The following is a 19,865-nucleotide window of genomic DNA, read 5'->3' as shown; positions in this document are numbered from 1 at the left end:
TGCAGCAAGAGTGCAGCTGTGGGATGGGATGGGATGGGGTGGGATTAGGTGCAGGAGAGCTGATTGGGAGGGTGCTGCTGGGACAACAGTCAGAAGGTTCATTATTCGGGTCACTTCCTCACTTTGTTTATTCCAATTGTTTCCTTACGTTGGAAAAGTGAAATAAATGAAGCCAACTTTGAAATTATTTTTGTGTTAATTCCCTCTTTATAATTATAATTATTCACACCTTCCCCTCCCCAACTCTGTTGAAGTGTAACACCAAAAATATTAATTGTTGTAGAGATTTTAAATTACCTGCATTTTTTGGGCTTAAATGGTCAGTTGATTTTGAAGGTCAGTTGAGAATGTGAGTCTGAAAGTAGTGACAAAATTATTCCATTCCATATATTGATGGTTCAGCAAGGCCAAAGCTGATTGTGAAGAAGAAGTACAATATATTTGGCAAAACAGTAAAAGACTTGTATGGAAAAGCCTTTTCAAATGTCCTGGAAAACAGGAAGTTCGTCCGTATAAATATGTAACTTGTGAGCTACGTGGCAGACTCCCTTGTGGTGAGACGAGCTGCGAGTGGCAGTGCTTCTTGCTGTAAGGGAGTTTTCACGCTTTGCAAAGCAACAATAAAGCATTTTTCAGGTGCATTTGTGTTTGTCAAGCAATCGCAGGTCCAATTTAACACAGTAAAGGCAATACCATTTTTTGCCTTCTTCAGCTCTTTTGGAAAAACAATGCTGCCTCATATTTGCGGAACTGCAGAGACCCCCCTGTTCAGCGTTAGCTAATTGCAGTTGATGTTCTGCCATTTGACCCATCTCCGCACCAAGAGCAAGCTGAACAACGTGAACCCAATGTCACAATTAAATATAGGAACAGAGTGTCACACAGTAGCCCACTCGCACACACTTACTGCTTTTATTTCAATGTAAAATCCTGCATTTTGAATTTACAGTAACTTACAAAATAAGGACCCATTTAAGCACTTATGGTAATCAAATGGAATGTCACAAGTCATCAGGTTACAGAAGTACAAAATTTGTGCAAAAGCAGTTGAATCACAGGCCACTCCTATTAAGAAAACATTTCAAATAGCTTATATAAAAATAGCAGCAAAATACAAGATACTGAAACTACATAAGAAATTAGCAATCAAGCAATCCACTCACTTAGTGTGCAGCTGTATCTTCTAGAGTTCATTTGAAAGGAAAGACCTTGGACCTTCAGTCCATTTGTAGTTCAGAGACTATATCACACATCCTTTCGTTTTTCATCAACTTTCATGAATTGAGTACATAATGTGCAATGATGTCATGCTAAATCTGGTTGCAAACAGGTTTTAATTGTCTCACATTGCTAAACATCAAAGTTAAACTCATCTCTAAGACTATGAAAATAGACATTAAATTACTGAAAGGTACTATTTCTAATAATCATACATTTCTCTCATCAATTAGATTGAAAAAATATCTTTGAGCCACTCAGTTCTTAATTGTGAGCAAAAACACACAGAAATGCTGGAGGAACTCAGCCAGTCTCGCAGTGTCCACAGGAGGTAAAGGGCTCCGATTTATGAGAGCCTGCATTGAATGAGGTTTCCCCCGGGGGCTGCGGTTTCCTCCACTATTTGAAATGTACGGTGGGGGGGGGGGGTATAAATTCGGCGGCACGGACTTGTGAGTCGAAATGGCTTGTTATCATGTTGCCTACATCAAAATTAAAATTAAACACGACCATCTTGGAGCACACTGACACAAGAATTCAAGAGGGAGCAGACCATCTGAACCCTTCAATATGATCTACCCCAGCCTCAACTACTCTTTTGTGCCAATTCCCCAGAAACCTCAATTCCTGGATCTTTCAAACATTTATCTACCTCCACCTTAAAGTAAAATCCCGGAATCCAGAACCTATGGGGATTAGTAGATGCCAGATATGTGTATTTTCCAGGTGCTTGAGACTCATTCTTCCAATGCCTAACTAATACACCTGCATTAAGAATAAACTGTTTAAAAGACAAAAGACAAAAATGCGACACTGTACTGACACTGAACAAACTTCACCTGCATGAATATATAAACCTTAAAGCATTTTACTTTATTTTCAGTCACATTCTTTGAAAACATTTAACCGTCGCTGCATCTGCTGGTTCCTCCCCCTCCACGGAGCCGCATGAAAGACAAACAATAACATTATAGATAATTAACCCACCTCCGCCCAAGTTTACAGATAAAGCCCCTGACCAGGACAACTCTTACTAAGCAGGGATAAGGATACACTTTAAGAGAGTCGCCCCAACAACGAGCGGCATCAACCAGCTCTTCATTGTTTCACACAACTTTATTCAACCAGCTGCTATGGGCAAAGTCCAACCAAGGCCCTCTGCTGGCTGGATATTTACTTGTATCTTCATGTGTTACTTCAGAGAACATTTACTTTTACAATTTTAAAAGTAAATATTTTTACTTATTATTTTATTCTTTTTTATTTTCATTGTTTTTATTAATTTTACTCAAATTTTTTGCTGGTTGCTTGAATTCTAGATACCAGGAGTTTTACTACATCAGCTAATAGGAAATACTATGATTAATTCGAATAGGATTTATTGTCATGAACAAGTCATGAAATTTGATGCAGCATCTCAGTGCAAACATTTATATTATAACCATCTTACAACAATTACTAATAAAAAAAAATTAAAATAATAGTGCACGAAAAGTAAGGCAGTGTCTTTGGTTAATTGATTATTCAGGAATCTGATGGCAGTGGGGAAGAAGCTGACCTTGTGCCGTTAAGTGCTCGACTTTAGGCTCCTGTACCTTTCCCCCAGTGGTAGCAGAGTGAAGAGGGCATGGCCTGGGTGGTGGGGTCTTTGAGGATAGAGGCTGCTTTTTTAATACACCGCCTCATGTAGATGTCATCAATGGAGTGAAGTCTGGTGCCTGTGATGTTGCAAGCTTAGTTAACAACCCTCTGGAGTTTATTCTTGTCCTGAGAGTTGGCGCCTCCATACCATGCAGCGATGCAACCAGCCCGAATGCTATCCACGGTACACCTGTAGAAGTTTACGAGCCTTCAGTGACATACCGAATCTTACAAAATATAGCTGCTGGCGAGCCTTCTTTTATAGCTGGAGGCTCCAGGATTGATCATCGGAAATGTTGACACCCAGGAATTTGAAGTTTTTGCCCCTCTCCAGTACTGAGGCCTTGATGAGGAATGGGTCATGTTCCCTTGACTTCCTCCTGAAGTCCACAATTATCTCCTTGTTTTTGCTAACATTGAGTGGAAGGTTGCTGTCGTTACACCATTCAACGAGCTGATCTATCTCCCTCCCATACACTTTCTCATTGCTGTTTGTGATTCTGACAACAATTTGGTTCCAAACAGCATACAACTCTCCAACAAATATATATATGTGATATTTAATGTAAAGCCTTTGACAAGGATCCACATGGGAAGTTAATTCAGGAGGTGAAGACACTAGGTATCCATGGAGAGTTTGTAAACTGTATTTGTATTTGGCCGTGTGGCAGAAAAGAGTGGTAGTGGATGGTTGCTTCTCTGAATGGAGGCCTGTGACAAGTGGTGGGCCTCAGGGATCTGTGTTGGGACCATTGTTGTTTGTTGTCTATATATGGATGATAATATGGTAAATTGGATCAGCAAATTTGGTGGTGACACAAAGATAGGAGGCACAGTGGACAGTGAGGAAGATTTTCAAAACCTGCAGAGGGATCTGGACCAAATGGGAAAATGGGCCAGAAAATGGCAGATGGAGTTTAATGCAGATAGGTGTGAGGTGATGCATTTTGGAAGGGCAAACCAAGGTAGGAGATACACAGTAAATGGACGGGTACTGAGGAATGTGGAAGAGCAGAGAGATCTGGGATACAGATACATTATTCCTTGAAGGTGGCATCACAGATTGGCAGGGTTGTAAAGAAAGCTTTTAACGTCTTAGCCTTTATAAATTAAAGTATTGAGTAGAGGAGTTGGGAAGTTGTGGTAGTTTTTTAAGGCATTGCTGAGGCCAAATTTGAAGTATTGTGTGCAGTTCTGGTTGCCTAACTACAAGAAGGATATCAATAAGATTGAAAGGGTGCAGAGAAGATTTACTAGGATGTTGCCGGGTCTTCAGGATTTGAGTTACAGGGAAAGGTTAAACAGGTTGGGACTTTATTCCTTGGAGTGAAAAAGTATGAGGGGAGATTGGATAGAGGTTTACAAAATTAGGGGAGGTTTAGACAGAGTGGATGTGAATAGGCTTTTTCTGCTTAGATTAGGGGAGATAAATAGAAGAGGTCGTAGTTGTGAGCTGAAAAGGGAAAGGTTTAGGGGGAACATTAGGGGAAAGTTCTTCACTCAGAGTAGTGGGAGTGTGGAATGAGCTGCCATCTGATGTGGCGAATGAAGGTTTGATCTTTAGTTTTAAGAATAGATTGGATAGATACATGGATGGGAGAGGTCTGGAGGGTAATGGAATGGGAACAGGTCAGTGGGACTAGCAAAATAATGGATGGGACAGACTAGAAGGGCTGAATGGCCCATTTTCTGTGCTGTAGCGTTTTATGGTTCTAATGCTCCAAGGATGTAGGTGTACAGCAGGGAAACAGGCCTTTCTGCCCAACTTGTCCATGCTGAGCAAATTGTCTGTCCAATCTCTGGTCATTTGGATGGTCCTCTAAACCTTTCTTATCCATCCATATGAAAATCTCTGTTAAACATTACAACTGCACCCACCTGTACTGCTTGTTCAGTAAACCCAGTACCCTGTGTGTGGAAAAGTTGCTCATTCCATCTCTCCCCCCAACCACCACCACCCCATCCTCACCATAACTCTATGTTTGCTACCCTTACACTCTGCTACCTTGGGCAAAGAAATGGCATTTACTTTATTGATGCCCTTTGTGATTTTAACCTCCACAAGGCCTCCTATGATCCAGGGAGACAAGTCTTGGCTGATCCAGGCTCTCCTCATGATTCTAGTCTGTTATTCCTTTCCCAGCTGAATTATTTCATTCCAGAACCGAATGGTTCGAGTCCAACCTTCCCTACACCTTGCACAGTTCCAGCTCCTGAACTCAGTCCAGACTGGAGAAGGCAGTTGGGTAAAACACCTTCTTCACTGCCTTTCTTCAGATATAAGATCTAACAGTTGAAATTTTCAACACTTCATCTACAGTTTTTGCTGTTAACTTACAGCCGAATCCAATTATGGCATTATTTGGATTGGTACTGGAAGATATACACCGGTTGCTGTCCGATCACCATGTTGTCACATTTGTGACACTTATTTAGTTTAGGTGGAAAGATTCGATTCTCCTCCCTACATCCAGTGGATGAGTCAACCTTTAGCTTGTTTAACCTTAGAGAAGATCAGATGTGCTCTAACTGATACCGACATTATGTTTGATAGAATGTGGCACCCATTAATGAATTTTTTCATGATTTTTAAAATCGGCTTTAATACGATATAGTTTATCATCGTTTTTCCTTTCATGTCAACTATTTTAATTTACGTAGTGGAACATTTTCTTGTTTATTATTGAATTTTATTGTTTTAAGGCATCAACTCTTTGGTTAGGGAGTTAGATAACTTTATTTAGTTTAGGGTTAGTTTAGAATATAGATCTTTTCTACTGTTTTTTATTACTTGAACAATAGAGCTGAGGGGAATCAATGACTGTTTGTTTATGATGGATACCCGTTTGATTTATAATCCGTAGCCTTGCATTCTATATATTAATTTTTTGTGTTGTGTGCTTAAACTTAATAAAAAAGATTGGAAAAGATGGAACATCGGTGATGCAGATAACAGTCTCCCTGTTCTATAACATTCTCCAGGTCCATACCTCTCACCGTTCCTCGCACTCGTCTGAATTAAATTCTCCCTGACATTCCTTTGCCCACTTTTACCAGGTTCTCCTTATCACCTTTTTCATGCTCCACTAGACTATCATTCAGGCTGCTTGTTAACTCACTGTCCACCTGTCACATGCTTAATCTTTGACTGAACTCTGGATCAAAATGTAATCAACTGCATAGTGAGGACACACCTTTGATTGCAAACCAGATTGATTTTGCATCTATTTCTTTGCTTCTCACAGTGTTTGTTAACAGGTCCATGAGATTCTAGCACATGCCATATCTTACCAAATCTCCCACTGGCAAACGTGGGTCAACGTCTTGACTCGCTTGTTCCCTTATTATTATTATTATTATTAATAATTATTATTATATTTGCTTTAGACAAACAGCATGGTAACAGGCCATTTTGAACACAAGTCCGTGCTGCCCAATTTACACCCCATTAACCTCCACCCCCAGTAGAACGGTGGGAGGAAACTGGAGCCCCCAGGGAAAACCTATGCAGACACGGGGAGAACGTACAAACTCCTTACAGACAGCGCAGGATTTGCGTTGCACTAATCGCCCAGCCGGGCACTTTTATAACCGACGCACTAATGTTCTAATCAAACCATCTCAGACTGTTCCAACAGGGAAGCTCAAATATAATGAACATAGAGCAGTCAATTCGGAGGCAGGCTAAAGCCTGCATCACTACAGATTCTACGATAGACCATAAATAGGCCATTCAGCCCATTGTGTCTGCCCCACCATTCATGAACCAATCCATTCTCCCACTCAGTCCCACTGCCTGACCTTTTCCCCATAACCTTTGATGCCCTGACTAATCAAAAACCTCTCAATCTCTGTCTTAAATACTCCCAATAACCTGACCTCCACAACTGCTCGTGGCAACAAATTCCACAGATTTACCACCCTGTGGCTGAAGAAATTCCTCCGGATCTCTGTTCTGAGCAGATGCCTCTCAATCCTGGTTGTGTCCTCTTGTCCTAGACTCTCCCTCCATGGGAAACAACCTTTCTACACCTAGTCTGTCCACGCCAATCATAACATCCCTCCTGGAGTATAGGTCTGCTTCCTGTTTTTAAATTCCCCCGAACATGCTCTGGACATCATCAGTCTGGTTTTGTGCGTGCATGTCTCGATGAAAATGTACAAATTCAAATTACCAGCTAATTTTTTTTGTGGCTATATAGTGATTTGTTTTTCAATGTTTGTTTGTTATCTTTTTCCAGTGAATATGACCATATAAAGCTCCATTTTATTGCCCTGAATCCTTAAAACAAAATTGCCTGTCTTCAATTTGCACTTCCTGTACCAACGTACAAAATAAATACGATCTGCTGAATTATTGGAAACTATATTTGCTAAAGTCTTACAGAGTCTACGTAATGGCTGCAATAGCAGTGGCTGCAGTGTGTGTAATGCCTCACTACTAATATTTCAAGGAATACCAGAAACTCTCTTCCCACAATAACCAGTGCACAAGACAAAATCACATTTGAATTTCACATGAATGACCAGTTGATTGAGCAGAGAAATACTGTTTACTGCACAAAGAGAGAACCGAATAGTCACCAAACTCATTTTCCCCAACACAAAACTCAGCTCCACACAGAAAGTGAAGATCACCATAACATTACAAAAAACTTGGCTTGGAAATGTAAAAATGGCTCAACTCATACCATTTGAAAGTAGCTTTAAAATCTTTTGGAATTGCCCACTTTAGAATCATTTGTTTTTGAACTATTGTAATGCACTTAAATGACGGTTCTTAAAAGACTGTATAGCTTACAAAATAAAGCAGAGTACAAGGTCCACAAAGAATAAGCTCCAGGCAAATGATATTACAAAGATTTTTTAAAAACAGCAGAACAATTCAAAGCAGGCATACTCAGGCATTGGAGCCATCAAGGTCAGGGTCTTCCACTTTGCAGAATCCCGGTAATGCATGCACAAGGGGGACACAACCCGTGCTACTTGTGGGACGTGGATAGTGTGGTGCCACGCCAGAGCTGCTGGGTGGCGTCGACTCCTCAGCGCAGGCCCCACTTGTTAATCTGCATACAAGGACAAGCAGCCATTGAAAATGAAGCCATCAATTTTCTTAGAGCTTTGTGCATGCCATTTGGTGGTTTTTAGGGAGAGCAGAATCAACCAGTGGAGCACAGGAGATGGTTGTTATTTTTAAATTCTAACATCTTACATTTAGCATAAAGAATAGCAATTTCGAAGTGGAAAAGTAGGGTTGGTTGGAAGGCAGGAGTTTCTCCACAGAACAGGATAAATGAGAAGCCGTGATGTTACAGCTCAGCCACTGGATGATGGTAAACTGACACCATGATGGCCTTCATTATAAATGTAAACAAACTGGTTGAAAGTGGGGATGGCACAGTTGGTGCAGTGCTTGGCGCAATGCCTTTACAGCGCCTGCGATCGGGACCGGGGTTCGAATCCTGCACTGTTTGTAAAGAGTTTGTATGTTCTCCCCGCGTGTGCGTGGTATTTCCCCGGGGGCTCCGGTTTCCTCCACCATTCGAAATGAACCAGGGGGTGTAAATCGGGCAGCACAGGCCCATAGACCAAAATGGACTTTTACTGAGCTGCATGTCTAAATTTTAAAAAGTGTGCCACAAAAACTTAACATCAGTAATGTCTACAAACAGAATATACGTGACAGTCACAAGATATTTACTGCATTGTATGGAATCAATGAAGGCCATCCCCATTCCCAATATCATAAGACATAGGAGCAGAAATGGGCCATTCAGCCCATCGAGTCTGCCCCGCCATTTAATCATGAGCCGATCTATTTTCCCACTCAGCCCCATTGTCCACCCTTCTCCCCATAATCTTTGATACCCTGGCTAATCAAGAACCTTACAATCTCTGTCTTCAATCCACCCATCGACTTGCCCTCCACAATCACCCGTGGCAACAGTTTCCACAAATTTACCATCAATCCCAACTGTTACCGAACATTTTCCCACCTGTTCCACACGGATCCTCACTGTTCCCCATCTGTTCCCCCTTGTTGGCGATCTTGCCCTGGGAAACAGGTGCTGGCTGTCCATCCTATCTATGCCTCTATTAAGTCTCCTCTCATCCTTCTACGCTCCAAAGTGAAAAGTCCCAGCTCTGCTAACCTTGCCTCATAAGACTTATTTTCCAAACCAGGTAACTTCCTGGTAACCTCCTCTGCACCCTCTCCATGGCTTCCATATCCTTCCTAATATGGGGTGACCAAAACTGAACACAATCCTCTAAGTGTGGTCTCTCCAAAGATTTGTAGACTTTACAACATAATCTCTCTACTCCTGAACTTAATCCCAGCATTCCATAGGCCTTCTTAACTATCCTATCAACCTGTGCAGCGACCTTGAAGGATGTATGGAATTGGACTCCAAGGTCCTTCTGTTCATCCACTCTCCTAAGTATCTGACCATTCACCCTGCACTCAGCCTTCTGGTTTGTCCTTCCAAAATGTATCACCTCACACTTATCCAGATTGAACTCCAACTGCCACTTTTCTGCCCAACTCTGCATCCTGTCTATATCCTCCTGTAACCTTCGACAATCTTCAGCTCCATTCACAACTCCTCCAATCTTCATATCATCCACTAACTTACTGACCTATCCTTCCACCTCTTCATTCAGGTCATTTATAAAAATCTCAAAGAGCAGGGCATCCCAGAACAGATCCTTGTGGTACTCCACTAGTCACTGACCTCTAGGCAGAATATTTTCCTTCCACTACTACTCTCTGCTTTCTTCCTACAGGACAATTTTTTTTCCATGTATCTCATGCCTCATAACTTTCTGAAGGAGTCTCTTGTGGGAGAACTTGTCAAATGCCTTGCTAAAATCCATGTAGGCCATATCTACTGCCCGACCCTCATCAATTTATTTTGTGATCTCCTCAAAAAATGTAATTAGGCTTGTGAGGCACGACCTTCCCTTCACAAAGCCCTGCTGACTATTCTTGATTAGAGTGTTCCTTAAGTTATTTGTTTTTTGAACGAATAAAGAAAGTTTTTAAAAAAGTGTTCCTTAAGAATCCTCTCCATTAGTTTGCACATCACTGGTCACACTTTCTGGTCTATAATCCCTGGGATTCTCATTCTCTTTTTTAAACAAGGAGACCACATTTGTCATTCTCCAATCCTCCGGCACCTCACCTGCGGCCAAAGATGATTCAAAGTTCATAGCTATCACTTCCCACCTTCTGAAAATACAAATACATAACATCCTCTGCATCTCCCATGTCCAGCCTGCTGGTCACTTCTTCAAAGAATTCCAATAGGTTTGTCAGGCAAATATTTCCCTTTAGAGAACTATGCTGTCTTTGGCTTAACCTTTCATATCTCTCCAAGTATTCCGTAACCTCATCCTTTACAATTAACTCCGTCTTCCCAACCACTGTCGTCAGGCTAACCGTCAGGCTAATCAAGAATATCTCTATCCCTTCTTGAATAGTGGAGTGGTATTTGCAATTTTCCCATCCTCCTGGAACATACCAGAATCTATGGATTCCTGACAGATCATTACCAATGCCTCCACAATGTCTACCGCTGGTTCTTTCGGGTCCCAAGGGTGCTATGCTCTGGACCAGGTGATGTATCCACCCTTAGGCCATTCAACTTTCTGAGCACCTTCTCCCTTGAAATAGTAACTTCACTCACTTCCCTCCCCTGATACCCTTCAACATCTGGGTTCACTTCTGCTGTCTTCCAGTGAAAGCTGATGCAAAATACTCATTTAGTTCCTCTGCCGTCTCCTTGTCTCCCATTATTATTTCTTGGCTGTGTCTGGTATTTGTTGCTGCAGTGGTCCCTCCAGTGTGGCCAAGAGAAAGTACAGTTGAGAGACTTCTCCAGTTTGAAATCCTTTTATTAATTTTAAATTTAGACATACAGCTTGATAACTGTAATGTGGCCATTTCCGCCCACAAGCCCTTGCCACCCAACTTACATCCTACTAATCTTCGCGCCTGGTGGGACGAAACCGGAGCCTACAGAGAAAACCCACGCAGACACAGGGAAAACGTACGGGATTTGAACCCGGTGCCCAATCGCTACACTAACCTTGTTGCCCACAAACCATGAAATTTATTTCTGCATCAAACAGAAAACCAATCATTTCAGAATTATTTCATACCCATGTAAGGTGAGGTTTGATCCCCAAGCCTAACTGCTTACAACGATATCGACAGTGGCTTCACTCCATTTCTTTACTTAAATTATACAGCAATCGCCTGTTCCTCACCTTCCATCGGAAACACTCTGCAAGCCTTCGCACTGGATGCTTATTCCACCGGAACTGTCGGCGCCTTTGCTTTTTACTTCAGTGGATATTGCCTGGCCCAATAAACTGGTTGAAGCTTGCTCTCCTGTGGAAACATTCATCGGAGAAGGCATTTCAAGCAGGGAACCATCCTGCTCATTCATTTCAAGAAAGGGTTTGCCTTCTGAAATTGTCTCTGGACTGGCTGCAGGCAAGGCTGCCCCATGACTTGCCACACCTGTGGTGGACATCCCCATTGATTTGGAGATGACCCGGAGTTTATGGGAACTTGACTTGTGTTTCTTTTTGTGCTGTACTTTGGAATTGTGCTTCAGGAAAAATTCACAGGACTCCTGCAGCACCCTGCGGCTTTCTGTTATCGGGCTGAAGAAGCAGAAAGATAAGAATATTCAGAAAATGTGGAACGAGCACTCCTCCAACAAAGTTGATCCTTTTAAACTTGATGGAAGTGGGGTGATTATGTATTCCCCAAGTCACAATCCAAACCTCACATGCTGTGGAAACTGAATTCGGCAAATTTGTGGGTGACTTGATAAAGGAAATAACTAGGATGCACAATGTGGAAATGTTCTTTCATTCTTTAATGTTGCCAGATTGAGTTTTTTAGCCAAAATATTGGAAAGCCTCTAAAAAGCAGTGGCTATTTTAAATTGTTTTGAGGATGGAAGTGCCCCTGTCCTTCCACGTGTGGAACTATTCTGTTGCAGGGTCCAATGGGAACCCGAGATGTCCAAGACACAACAAACATCCCAACTTCATAAACCCCATCAAATTAAAAGATGGTCTTACTCCCGCTTGTGAGCGCTCTGAAAGAAACTGGCCCATTCCGAACAGGTCTTCCGACTGCCAACCCAGAACACCGCTGGTATACCAACAATCACACTCATCAGGTACTTCATCATAAAAAGAGACAAGTCAGGTCTTGTCAGAGTTTCTACCTGGATAAAAACACACATAAAATTGCTGAACCACAGGAAGAGGGAACATCATCACTTTCAATGAAAAACTACACAGCAATAATGCTTTAACCAGGACAAAAGACAACAATTCATTAGTAAGAAGAATCCCATTGATCAATATTATAAAGACAAAAGTAAGCTTCATATACCATCTGAAGATAACAACCAAAACTCCTGCTAAGGTTCTTCTGAGGGCAGGGCTGAGGTACGAAGAAAGACTGAATAGACACGGATTATACTCATTGAAATTTAGAGGAATGAGGGGGAATCTCATGGCAAAGCATTACATTCTGACAGGACTGGGCAGGGTGGATGCAAGAAGAGCCTTCCTGATGTTGGGGAAGTCCGGAACAAAGGGTCACAGTCTCAGGAGGGTGAGGGGGAGGCCCACTGAAGACTGAGAGGAGGAGAAACTTCATTCAGAGAGTTGTGAACTTGTGCAACATCCCACACAGTAAGTTAATGTGACCAGGTCGTTAGACATATTCCAAAGGGTGTTGGATGTCACCCTTACAGGTAAAGGGATCAAGGGATATGGAGAGAAAGCAGGAATAGGGGCTGAAGATACACGATCAACTATGATCATATTGAATGGTGGTATAGTTTCAAAGGGCTGAATGGCCTTGTCCAGAGCAGATTTTCTATGATTCCATGAACCCAATGCCTAAACTTGACAGAAGTCTCAGAGAAATGACATAACCAGTTGATGACTCCTTTTCTCTAAGGTAATCGTTTGCTAAAAAATCTGTATAATTTACAATTGCTGTCATGCCTGACCATGGCATGTGGTTAATGAATAAACAATTTATCTTCTGGAACATTCCAACATTTGCGACAAACACGTTGAGAGTTGTGACGAGTGACCCTCCATGTTGAGTGCTGTGACGAGTGACCCTCCACATCGAATACTGTGACGAGAGTGACTCTCCACATCGAGAGCTGTGATGAGAGTGACCCTCCACGTCAAGAGCTGTGACGAGAGTGAGACAACATACTGTGTCTTGTGCGTACTGTATTCCTCTTGTGTGTATCATTTGGCCATGGACACCTTTCCCTTGTGGTCCAAAAGTTACTGGCCTTTTCACAATTATACTTGTATACAACAGATTTCAAGCCAGTCAAAGATAGTATTCAACAGTAGATTCCCGTCCCCCAGAAATTCCACAGCATTATTCTCAGGATCCATATCTGCATTCCTGCACGAACAGCCAGACTGGTGTAAGACACACTCAATTCTCAGCAGGGGTATTTGGGAGGAAAGTTTTTTTTAAAACTTATTTTATTACATTTAACTATTTCTTCGAACTTAAATGCATTCTAATTTCCGTATAACCCGTGGTATCTGGTACCTTTGGGGTTTGGTTGATGCCGGATTAGTGAATTTTCCGGTTGCTTGAGATTGTGTTGTGTGATTGTCAAACTGACCGCTATGGGGACCACTAATTTTAAACTTTCATTTTTTTACCTATTTCTTTTCCCTGAATTTTTTTCCCCATTTGCTTGAGGCTGAATTCTGGGTAATGGGGATGTTACTATAAAAATTGCTTACCATGATTTTGTTGTTTTTGATCTTCTGAATATCATATATCTAGAAGGCCAAGCGAGTTGAGGCTTGATTGGTCTTCCACGTCTCCGCAGGTCAGTGTGAGCGGTGAACTGACCCCAACAAAACCTGTCCAATATCATGCACACTTGCAGACGCCACCTCTTGCCCTTCACCAGGAGCGGATCGCTTCTCAATCTGCCCCTGCGTCCTTCCCCACGAACTTTGAGACCCCTTTTGCATCGCTCCCTATACCTCAGCCCTGATCTATTGACTCTCACACATCAAACAAGACATATTATCAAGCATATCACATGATTTCTCTGTCTAAAATTTTGTTGGGATGGTGAAGATCTTCACACTTCAAACTGATAAAGCTTAAAGAAGACTAAATGAATGAAGATAATTTCTGAATTTAAACCAGCAGCTGCCAATTGACTTTCCCTTGCTTCAAAAGCCTGGTGAGATAATAAACAGAATTCTGTCATTTAAATCAGCCAAATGATGGGTGACAAAAAGGTCAATACAGTTGTTGTAGTGGTTAGCACGGCACTACTGCAGTGCCAGTGACCCGAGTTTAAATCTGCCGCTGAATTCTCTGGGTGCTCCGGTTTTCTCCCACGTTCCAAAAACGCAAGGTGCTGGGTGCAATTGGGCCGGCACGGGCCTCATGGACAGGACGGGCCTACTGTGCTACACTCTTAAAATAAAAAAATACTGCCAATTATGAATACTACAACACAGCAATCGAGGTTATTAAGCAGGATCAATCTGTCAATCTGTGGTCAACTTCAACATATTTAAAGCATGGTAGGCTGCTTTTTTTAAAAACTGCTCAGAAGTACGAGTCCATGACTCGTGGATTCAAAATGGTCTGATACCGTGCTGAATGTCTAAATTTAATGTTCTTGGCGTCTTTTTTTAAAAACTGAAGAAAAAGTAAAAGAAACATATTTGTTTTCTCACACATCTTATAGGTTTACGAAATTTGTGGCAAGATTGCACTGGGCCATCAGGACCTAATGGAAGAACACAGCTGGCGGACATGCAATGAAACGGTAAAGGTCCCTGCGGTACATTAACCAAAATATGGCACGGCAAATGATTTGACGTCAGGCCATGTGTACAAAAGTTGCTCACAGGAAATTTCTGATCAAAGGATTTGAGAAATAATCCAAAATCTCCACATAGTTCATTTTCCAGCTGTTCTGTCCAAAGAACACCAAGATATTCTGTTGCTAATTCACTTTCCCTTATCTCCTCATTCACGTTAATTTTAAAAGTTCAAAAAATGTTCATGAATGCATTTAAATGACTGCAGATTACAGTTCACGTCAAAACAGTTCCTTGAGAAATGGGCCCCACCTATCTCAACATGGTGGGCATGTGGTCACATGACAACACATGACGAACATTTAAAACATTGGAAAAGAACCCTAAAATTTAGGCTTTTGGAAGTACCTGACTGGGACATGGAATGAGATAATCTTGACAGTAGTCATGAATCCACACTGTTTCCCAGGTGGTTCGAAGAGCTTGTTCATAAATATAACAGCCCAGAAGGGCAGCCAAGGGCACCAGGTAAAGCCCACTGAAGACTCCAATTCGAATCATAAATTTCTTCAGCTTCTCCTGGTTTCTTCCGTCGCGTTGGATCACCTGCCGTACGTGATTCAGGGAAATAATTCCTGCCAACAGAAGGGACAATCCCACAACCACACATAGGCACAATGGTGTCAGGATGAAATAGCGCAGGGCATTCAAGTCATACAGTCCGACAAAGCACACGCCGCTGATATTGTCACCTTCAACTTTGTTAAGGGTAAGCAGCATTATTGTAAATATGCCGGGAACTCCCCAGGCAGCAGAATGGTACCACAATGCCTTCTGCTCAATGGCTTCACAACTCCACTTGAGTCCTGCCGCCAGGAACCAGGTTATGGTCAGGATCACCCACCAGACCGTTCCTGACATGGTAAAAAAGTACAACAGCATAAACATGATTGTACACCCCTTGTTTTGTGAACCCATGACCACTGTTTCCATGGTACCCAATTTCTCATCAGCCTTGTTGCAGACGATGTGGTTACCAGCAATGAAACCAAGACAGTACATGAGAGACACCATGCTGTAGCATACAGCGTAGAAAATTATAGGTCGCTCAGGATAGCGAAATCTTCGAACATCGATGAGAAAGGTCAGGAACGTAAAGAGAGTCGAACACAGACACAAGACAGAAACAACCCCAATGAAATACTTGGCGAAGTTCAGTTCATCTTCCTTGAAGTACATGTTAGGACATGGTGGCAGGCAGTCTCCAACACCGAGAAATGAACTACTGTGCCCAGTAGGGTTCCTCAGAGGTCGTGGACACCAAAATCCATAATCCTTCACGGCCACTTGTGAACTCTTCTCAGTGAGCGATCTAGAGGTTGAAGCTATTGCTGAAGATCGTTGGCCATCAAGACAATTTTCTAACCTTGAAATAAAAATTCACATCAAACTTCTCTTAGAAATCTGTGTAAAATTGAAATTCCAGTAAAACCCCTGGTCTCCCGCACTTATGGGGATCAGTAGATGCTGGATAAGTGAATTTTCCGGTTGCTTGAGATGCGTGTTGCATGATTGGCGAGGTGCGCCAACTTTAAACCTCAGTACTTTTTCATTATTTATTTTCCACAATTCTTTTGGCCGGTTGCTTGGATTCTGGTTAACAGGGGTTTTACTGAATTCCCATTTTTATAAAACACTGGCATGAATCGCAAGAACTTAATTTTGGTATTTACTTCATTAAATGCTTGCTTAGAAGAGGAAATGACTTTTTACTACTTCTAGTTCCCATACTTGGCCCAGTGGCCCAAATGAATGCATTTTATCTGCTGTTGTTCAATAAATTCTTCTTCAATTGACCAAAAATGCTGAAAACAAAAATGTGTAGCCAGGTCTCCCTGTTGCTTGATAGAACAAACGCTCTTTCATCATGGCCACAGCAACACCTGAGACACAGCTGAGTTCTATCCCATCACACTATTGTCAAAATTAAACATGCGTGGAACCTTCACAGCAAAAATGCATCCCAATGGACAGGCGATGGTAGAAGCTGAGTCATTCTTCCCCAGTGCTGGAGAAACCACCCAACAATTGGTACATCTACCCTTCAGATTGGTCTCCCAGTGCTGGAGAAACCACCCTACAATTGGTACACCTACCCTTCAGATTGGTCTCCTAGTGCTGGAGAAACCACCCTACAATTGGTACACCTACCCTTCAGATTGGTCTCCTGAGCTCTGACTTGTGCACCAGCAAAACAAACTGCTTAAAAACATGAGGTGCATTCAAAAAGAAGTGGGATCAGATAAATGCCCAGGTTGTCGAGTTCCCCTCACCCTTCCACGGAAACCTCATGGCTGCAACCACACTCCACTCTGGTAGAAGGGAAACAACCAGTTGTCAATCCCACATCACTGAAGAGCGCAACAGCACGAAGCAGTTGGATTTGCAGGGACTGCGTTTCAGAAAGGTTTTGTTGATGGCAAAAAAAAACCCATGAAGGAAAGTCTGAGGCGTGTAGACAGACATTTCAGAATGTGGGCTCACACTTGGGGTTCAATGGGGAAAGGATGGAGGTACAGGTGACGGGGACAAGGATTTGGGGCATTACAGAGTTGAGTTCAGAACTCCCCCAACCTTATTCTTTTCAATTCTATTAGCTACCCCACTGCAGAAGTGATATTAGTTGTTTTCTCTTTTTACAAAGTACCTGTTCGCCTGCATCAAGTAGGAATTTTAGTGAACGTGTACCTTGTACAGTGTGAATGACAATAAACTCATTCTTAATCAGCATTCATCAGATAAGAATGGTCAAAGAGCTCCAGATGATGGACAAGAGGAGGAGAGTGTGTGGCTGGAGCCCCGATTGAGATTGAAGCCAGTCTGAAGATGAGGGAACCACATGTTCCATTTGTGTGACACAGAAATGGGCATTTTGGAAATGAACTGGACACAAGGTTTGAAACTCAGGTGAGAATCAGGTAGAGCACCAAGCTGTGTACAAAAATTAAACCATACTTGGAAATTTAAAGACCAAAACAAGTGCATCTCATGCCAAACTGTGCCTAAAAAACACAGCAGGACAGGCAGCTTCCAGACTAACTGATGTTTTGGGACAGAGCCCTTCGTCAGTTATACCAAAATGTTTTCTTCCTGTGGATGCTGTGTGACCTGCTGTGCTTCTGCAGTACGTTTGTGTGTTTCACTCGAGCCTGGCGTCTGCAGACGTTCTCGTTTTAACTCCAGAGAACCACTTCAGCAATGCCTTCCACCGGCATTTCTTTACACCGCGTCAGCTTTACCTTTTGGTCATTTCCCCTGCCCCCCATCCCCCCCATCTCGGCAGAAGTGAGGGGGACACAACTTGCATCAAGTCCTCGTTGAACAACACCCCTTACCGATTGCACTGCAGCTTCTCCAGCCACGCCATCCCGAACGTCTCGATGAGCTTCTTGCAGTCCTGGAAAACCTTCTCACAGAGTTCGCGACATGGAGGGACGACCTGAACTCCATTGGTGCATTCCGGCACAAAGGCGCTGCACAAAAACTGCTTCACATCCGGTGAGCAAAGCAGATTGATGAGAGGCAGGAAAGGCTGCAAGAGAAGCAAGTATCATCATTCCCAGTGAATTATCACAACCTTCACACTGACAGTGTGGGGCATCATCAAAGCGGTGGTCACAGAGAGATCAGGAGGAGGCAGGTACAGGACCATTACGGTGGTCACAGAGAGACCAGGGAGAGGGTACAGACCGTTACGGTGGTCACGGAGACTAGGAGGAGGGTACAGGACCATTATGGTGGTCACGGAGACCGGGGGAGGGTGCAGCAATGTTATGGTAGTCACTGAGAGACCACAGGGAAGGTACAGGGCCGTTACAGTGGTCACGGATAGACGCGGGGTGGGTACAAGGCCATTACTGTGGTCACAGAGAGACCATGGGCAGGATATAGGTCCGTTATGGTGGTCAGGGAGACCAGGGGGAGGGATACAGGATCGTAACGGTGGTCACGGAGAGATAGGGGTGAGGGTACAGGATCGTTATGGTGGTCACGAAGAGAGCAGGGAGAGGGTACAGGACCATTATGGTGGTCACGAAAACCAGTGGGAGGGTCCAGCAATGTTACGGTGGTCACGAACACCAGGGGGAGGGGTATTGGATCGTTACGTTGGTCACGGAGAGACCATTGTGGGGTACAGGAACGTTATGGTGGTCACGACAGACCACAGGGAAGGTACAGGGCTGTTACAGTGGTCATGGAGAGAGAGTACAGGTGGACACAGAGAGACCGGGGGGAGGGTACAGATCCGTTACAGTGGTCACGGAGACCAGGGGATGGGGTACAGGATCGTTATTGTGGTCACGGAGACCAGGAGGAGGATACAGGACTGTTATGGTGGTCACGGAGAACTGTGGGAGGGTGCAGCAATGTTACAGTGCTCACGGAGACCAAGGGGAGAGGTACAGGATCATTACGGTGGTCACAGAGAGACCGAGGGTGAGGCTAGAGGATCATTATGCTGGTCACCGAGAGACCAAGGGGAGTGTACAAGAACGTTACGGTGGTCACGGACACTACGGGGAAGGTACATGGCTGTTACGGTGGTCACCGAGAGATCGGGGGAGTGTACAAGGCAATTACGGTGTCACAGAGAGACCAGGGAGAGGGTACAGACCATTACGGTGGTCACGGAGACTACGGGGAAGGTACATGTCCATTACGGTGGTCACCGAGAGATTGGGGGGGAGGGTACAGACTGTTATTGTTCTCACGGAGATAAGGAGGAGGATCCAGGACCGTTACGGTGGTCATGGAGACCGGGGGAGGGATATAGGATCAGTACGGTGGTCACAGAGAGACCGGGGGGGAGGCTACAGGATTGTTATGGTGGTCACAGAGAGACCAGGGGGAGTGTACAGGAACGTTACGGTAGCCACGGAGACTATGGGGAAAGTACATGGCTGTTACGGTGGTCACCGAGAGATCGGGCGAGGGTACAGGGCAATTACGGTGGTCACAGAGAGACCGGGGGGAGGGTACAGACCGTTATGGTGGTCACGGAGAATGGTGGGAGGGTGCAGCAATGTTACAGTGGTCACGGAGACCAAGGGGAGGGGTACAGGATCGTCACAGTGGTCACG

General features: G+C 43.5%; 1 protein-coding gene across 3 annotated transcripts in view; it reads right to left on the bottom strand.

The window, feature by feature from the left end:
- Positions 1-898: 898 nt before the first annotated feature.
- LOC138755055 (frizzled-6-like) overlaps positions 899-19,865 on the bottom strand; it is a 74,470-nt gene continuing 55,503 nt past the window's right edge. For all 3 annotated transcript variants that reach the window (XM_069920246.1, XM_069920245.1, XM_069920247.1), the window contains exons 3-7: positions 18,120-18,316; positions 15,133-16,150; positions 11,959-12,107; positions 11,131-11,532; positions 899-7,925 (exon numbers count right to left, since the gene is read on the bottom strand). In XM_069920246.1, the coding sequence (XP_069776347.1) occupies positions 7,760-7,925; positions 11,131-11,532; positions 11,959-12,107; positions 15,133-16,150; positions 18,120-18,316 (1,932 nt within the window). In that variant the 3' untranslated portion in view covers positions 899-7,759. The remainder of the gene's footprint in view (positions 7,926-11,130; positions 11,533-11,958; positions 12,108-15,132; positions 16,151-18,119; positions 18,317-19,865) is intronic.

Source organism: Narcine bancroftii, chromosome 2 (genome assembly GCF_036971445.1).
Source record: "Narcine bancroftii isolate sNarBan1 chromosome 2, sNarBan1.hap1, whole genome shotgun sequence".
Taxonomy (NCBI): Eukaryota; Metazoa; Chordata; class Chondrichthyes; order Torpediniformes; family Narcinidae; genus Narcine; species Narcine bancroftii.
Note: the sequence above shows the minus strand (reverse complement) of the source record. Positions and strands in the feature narration are given on the sequence as shown.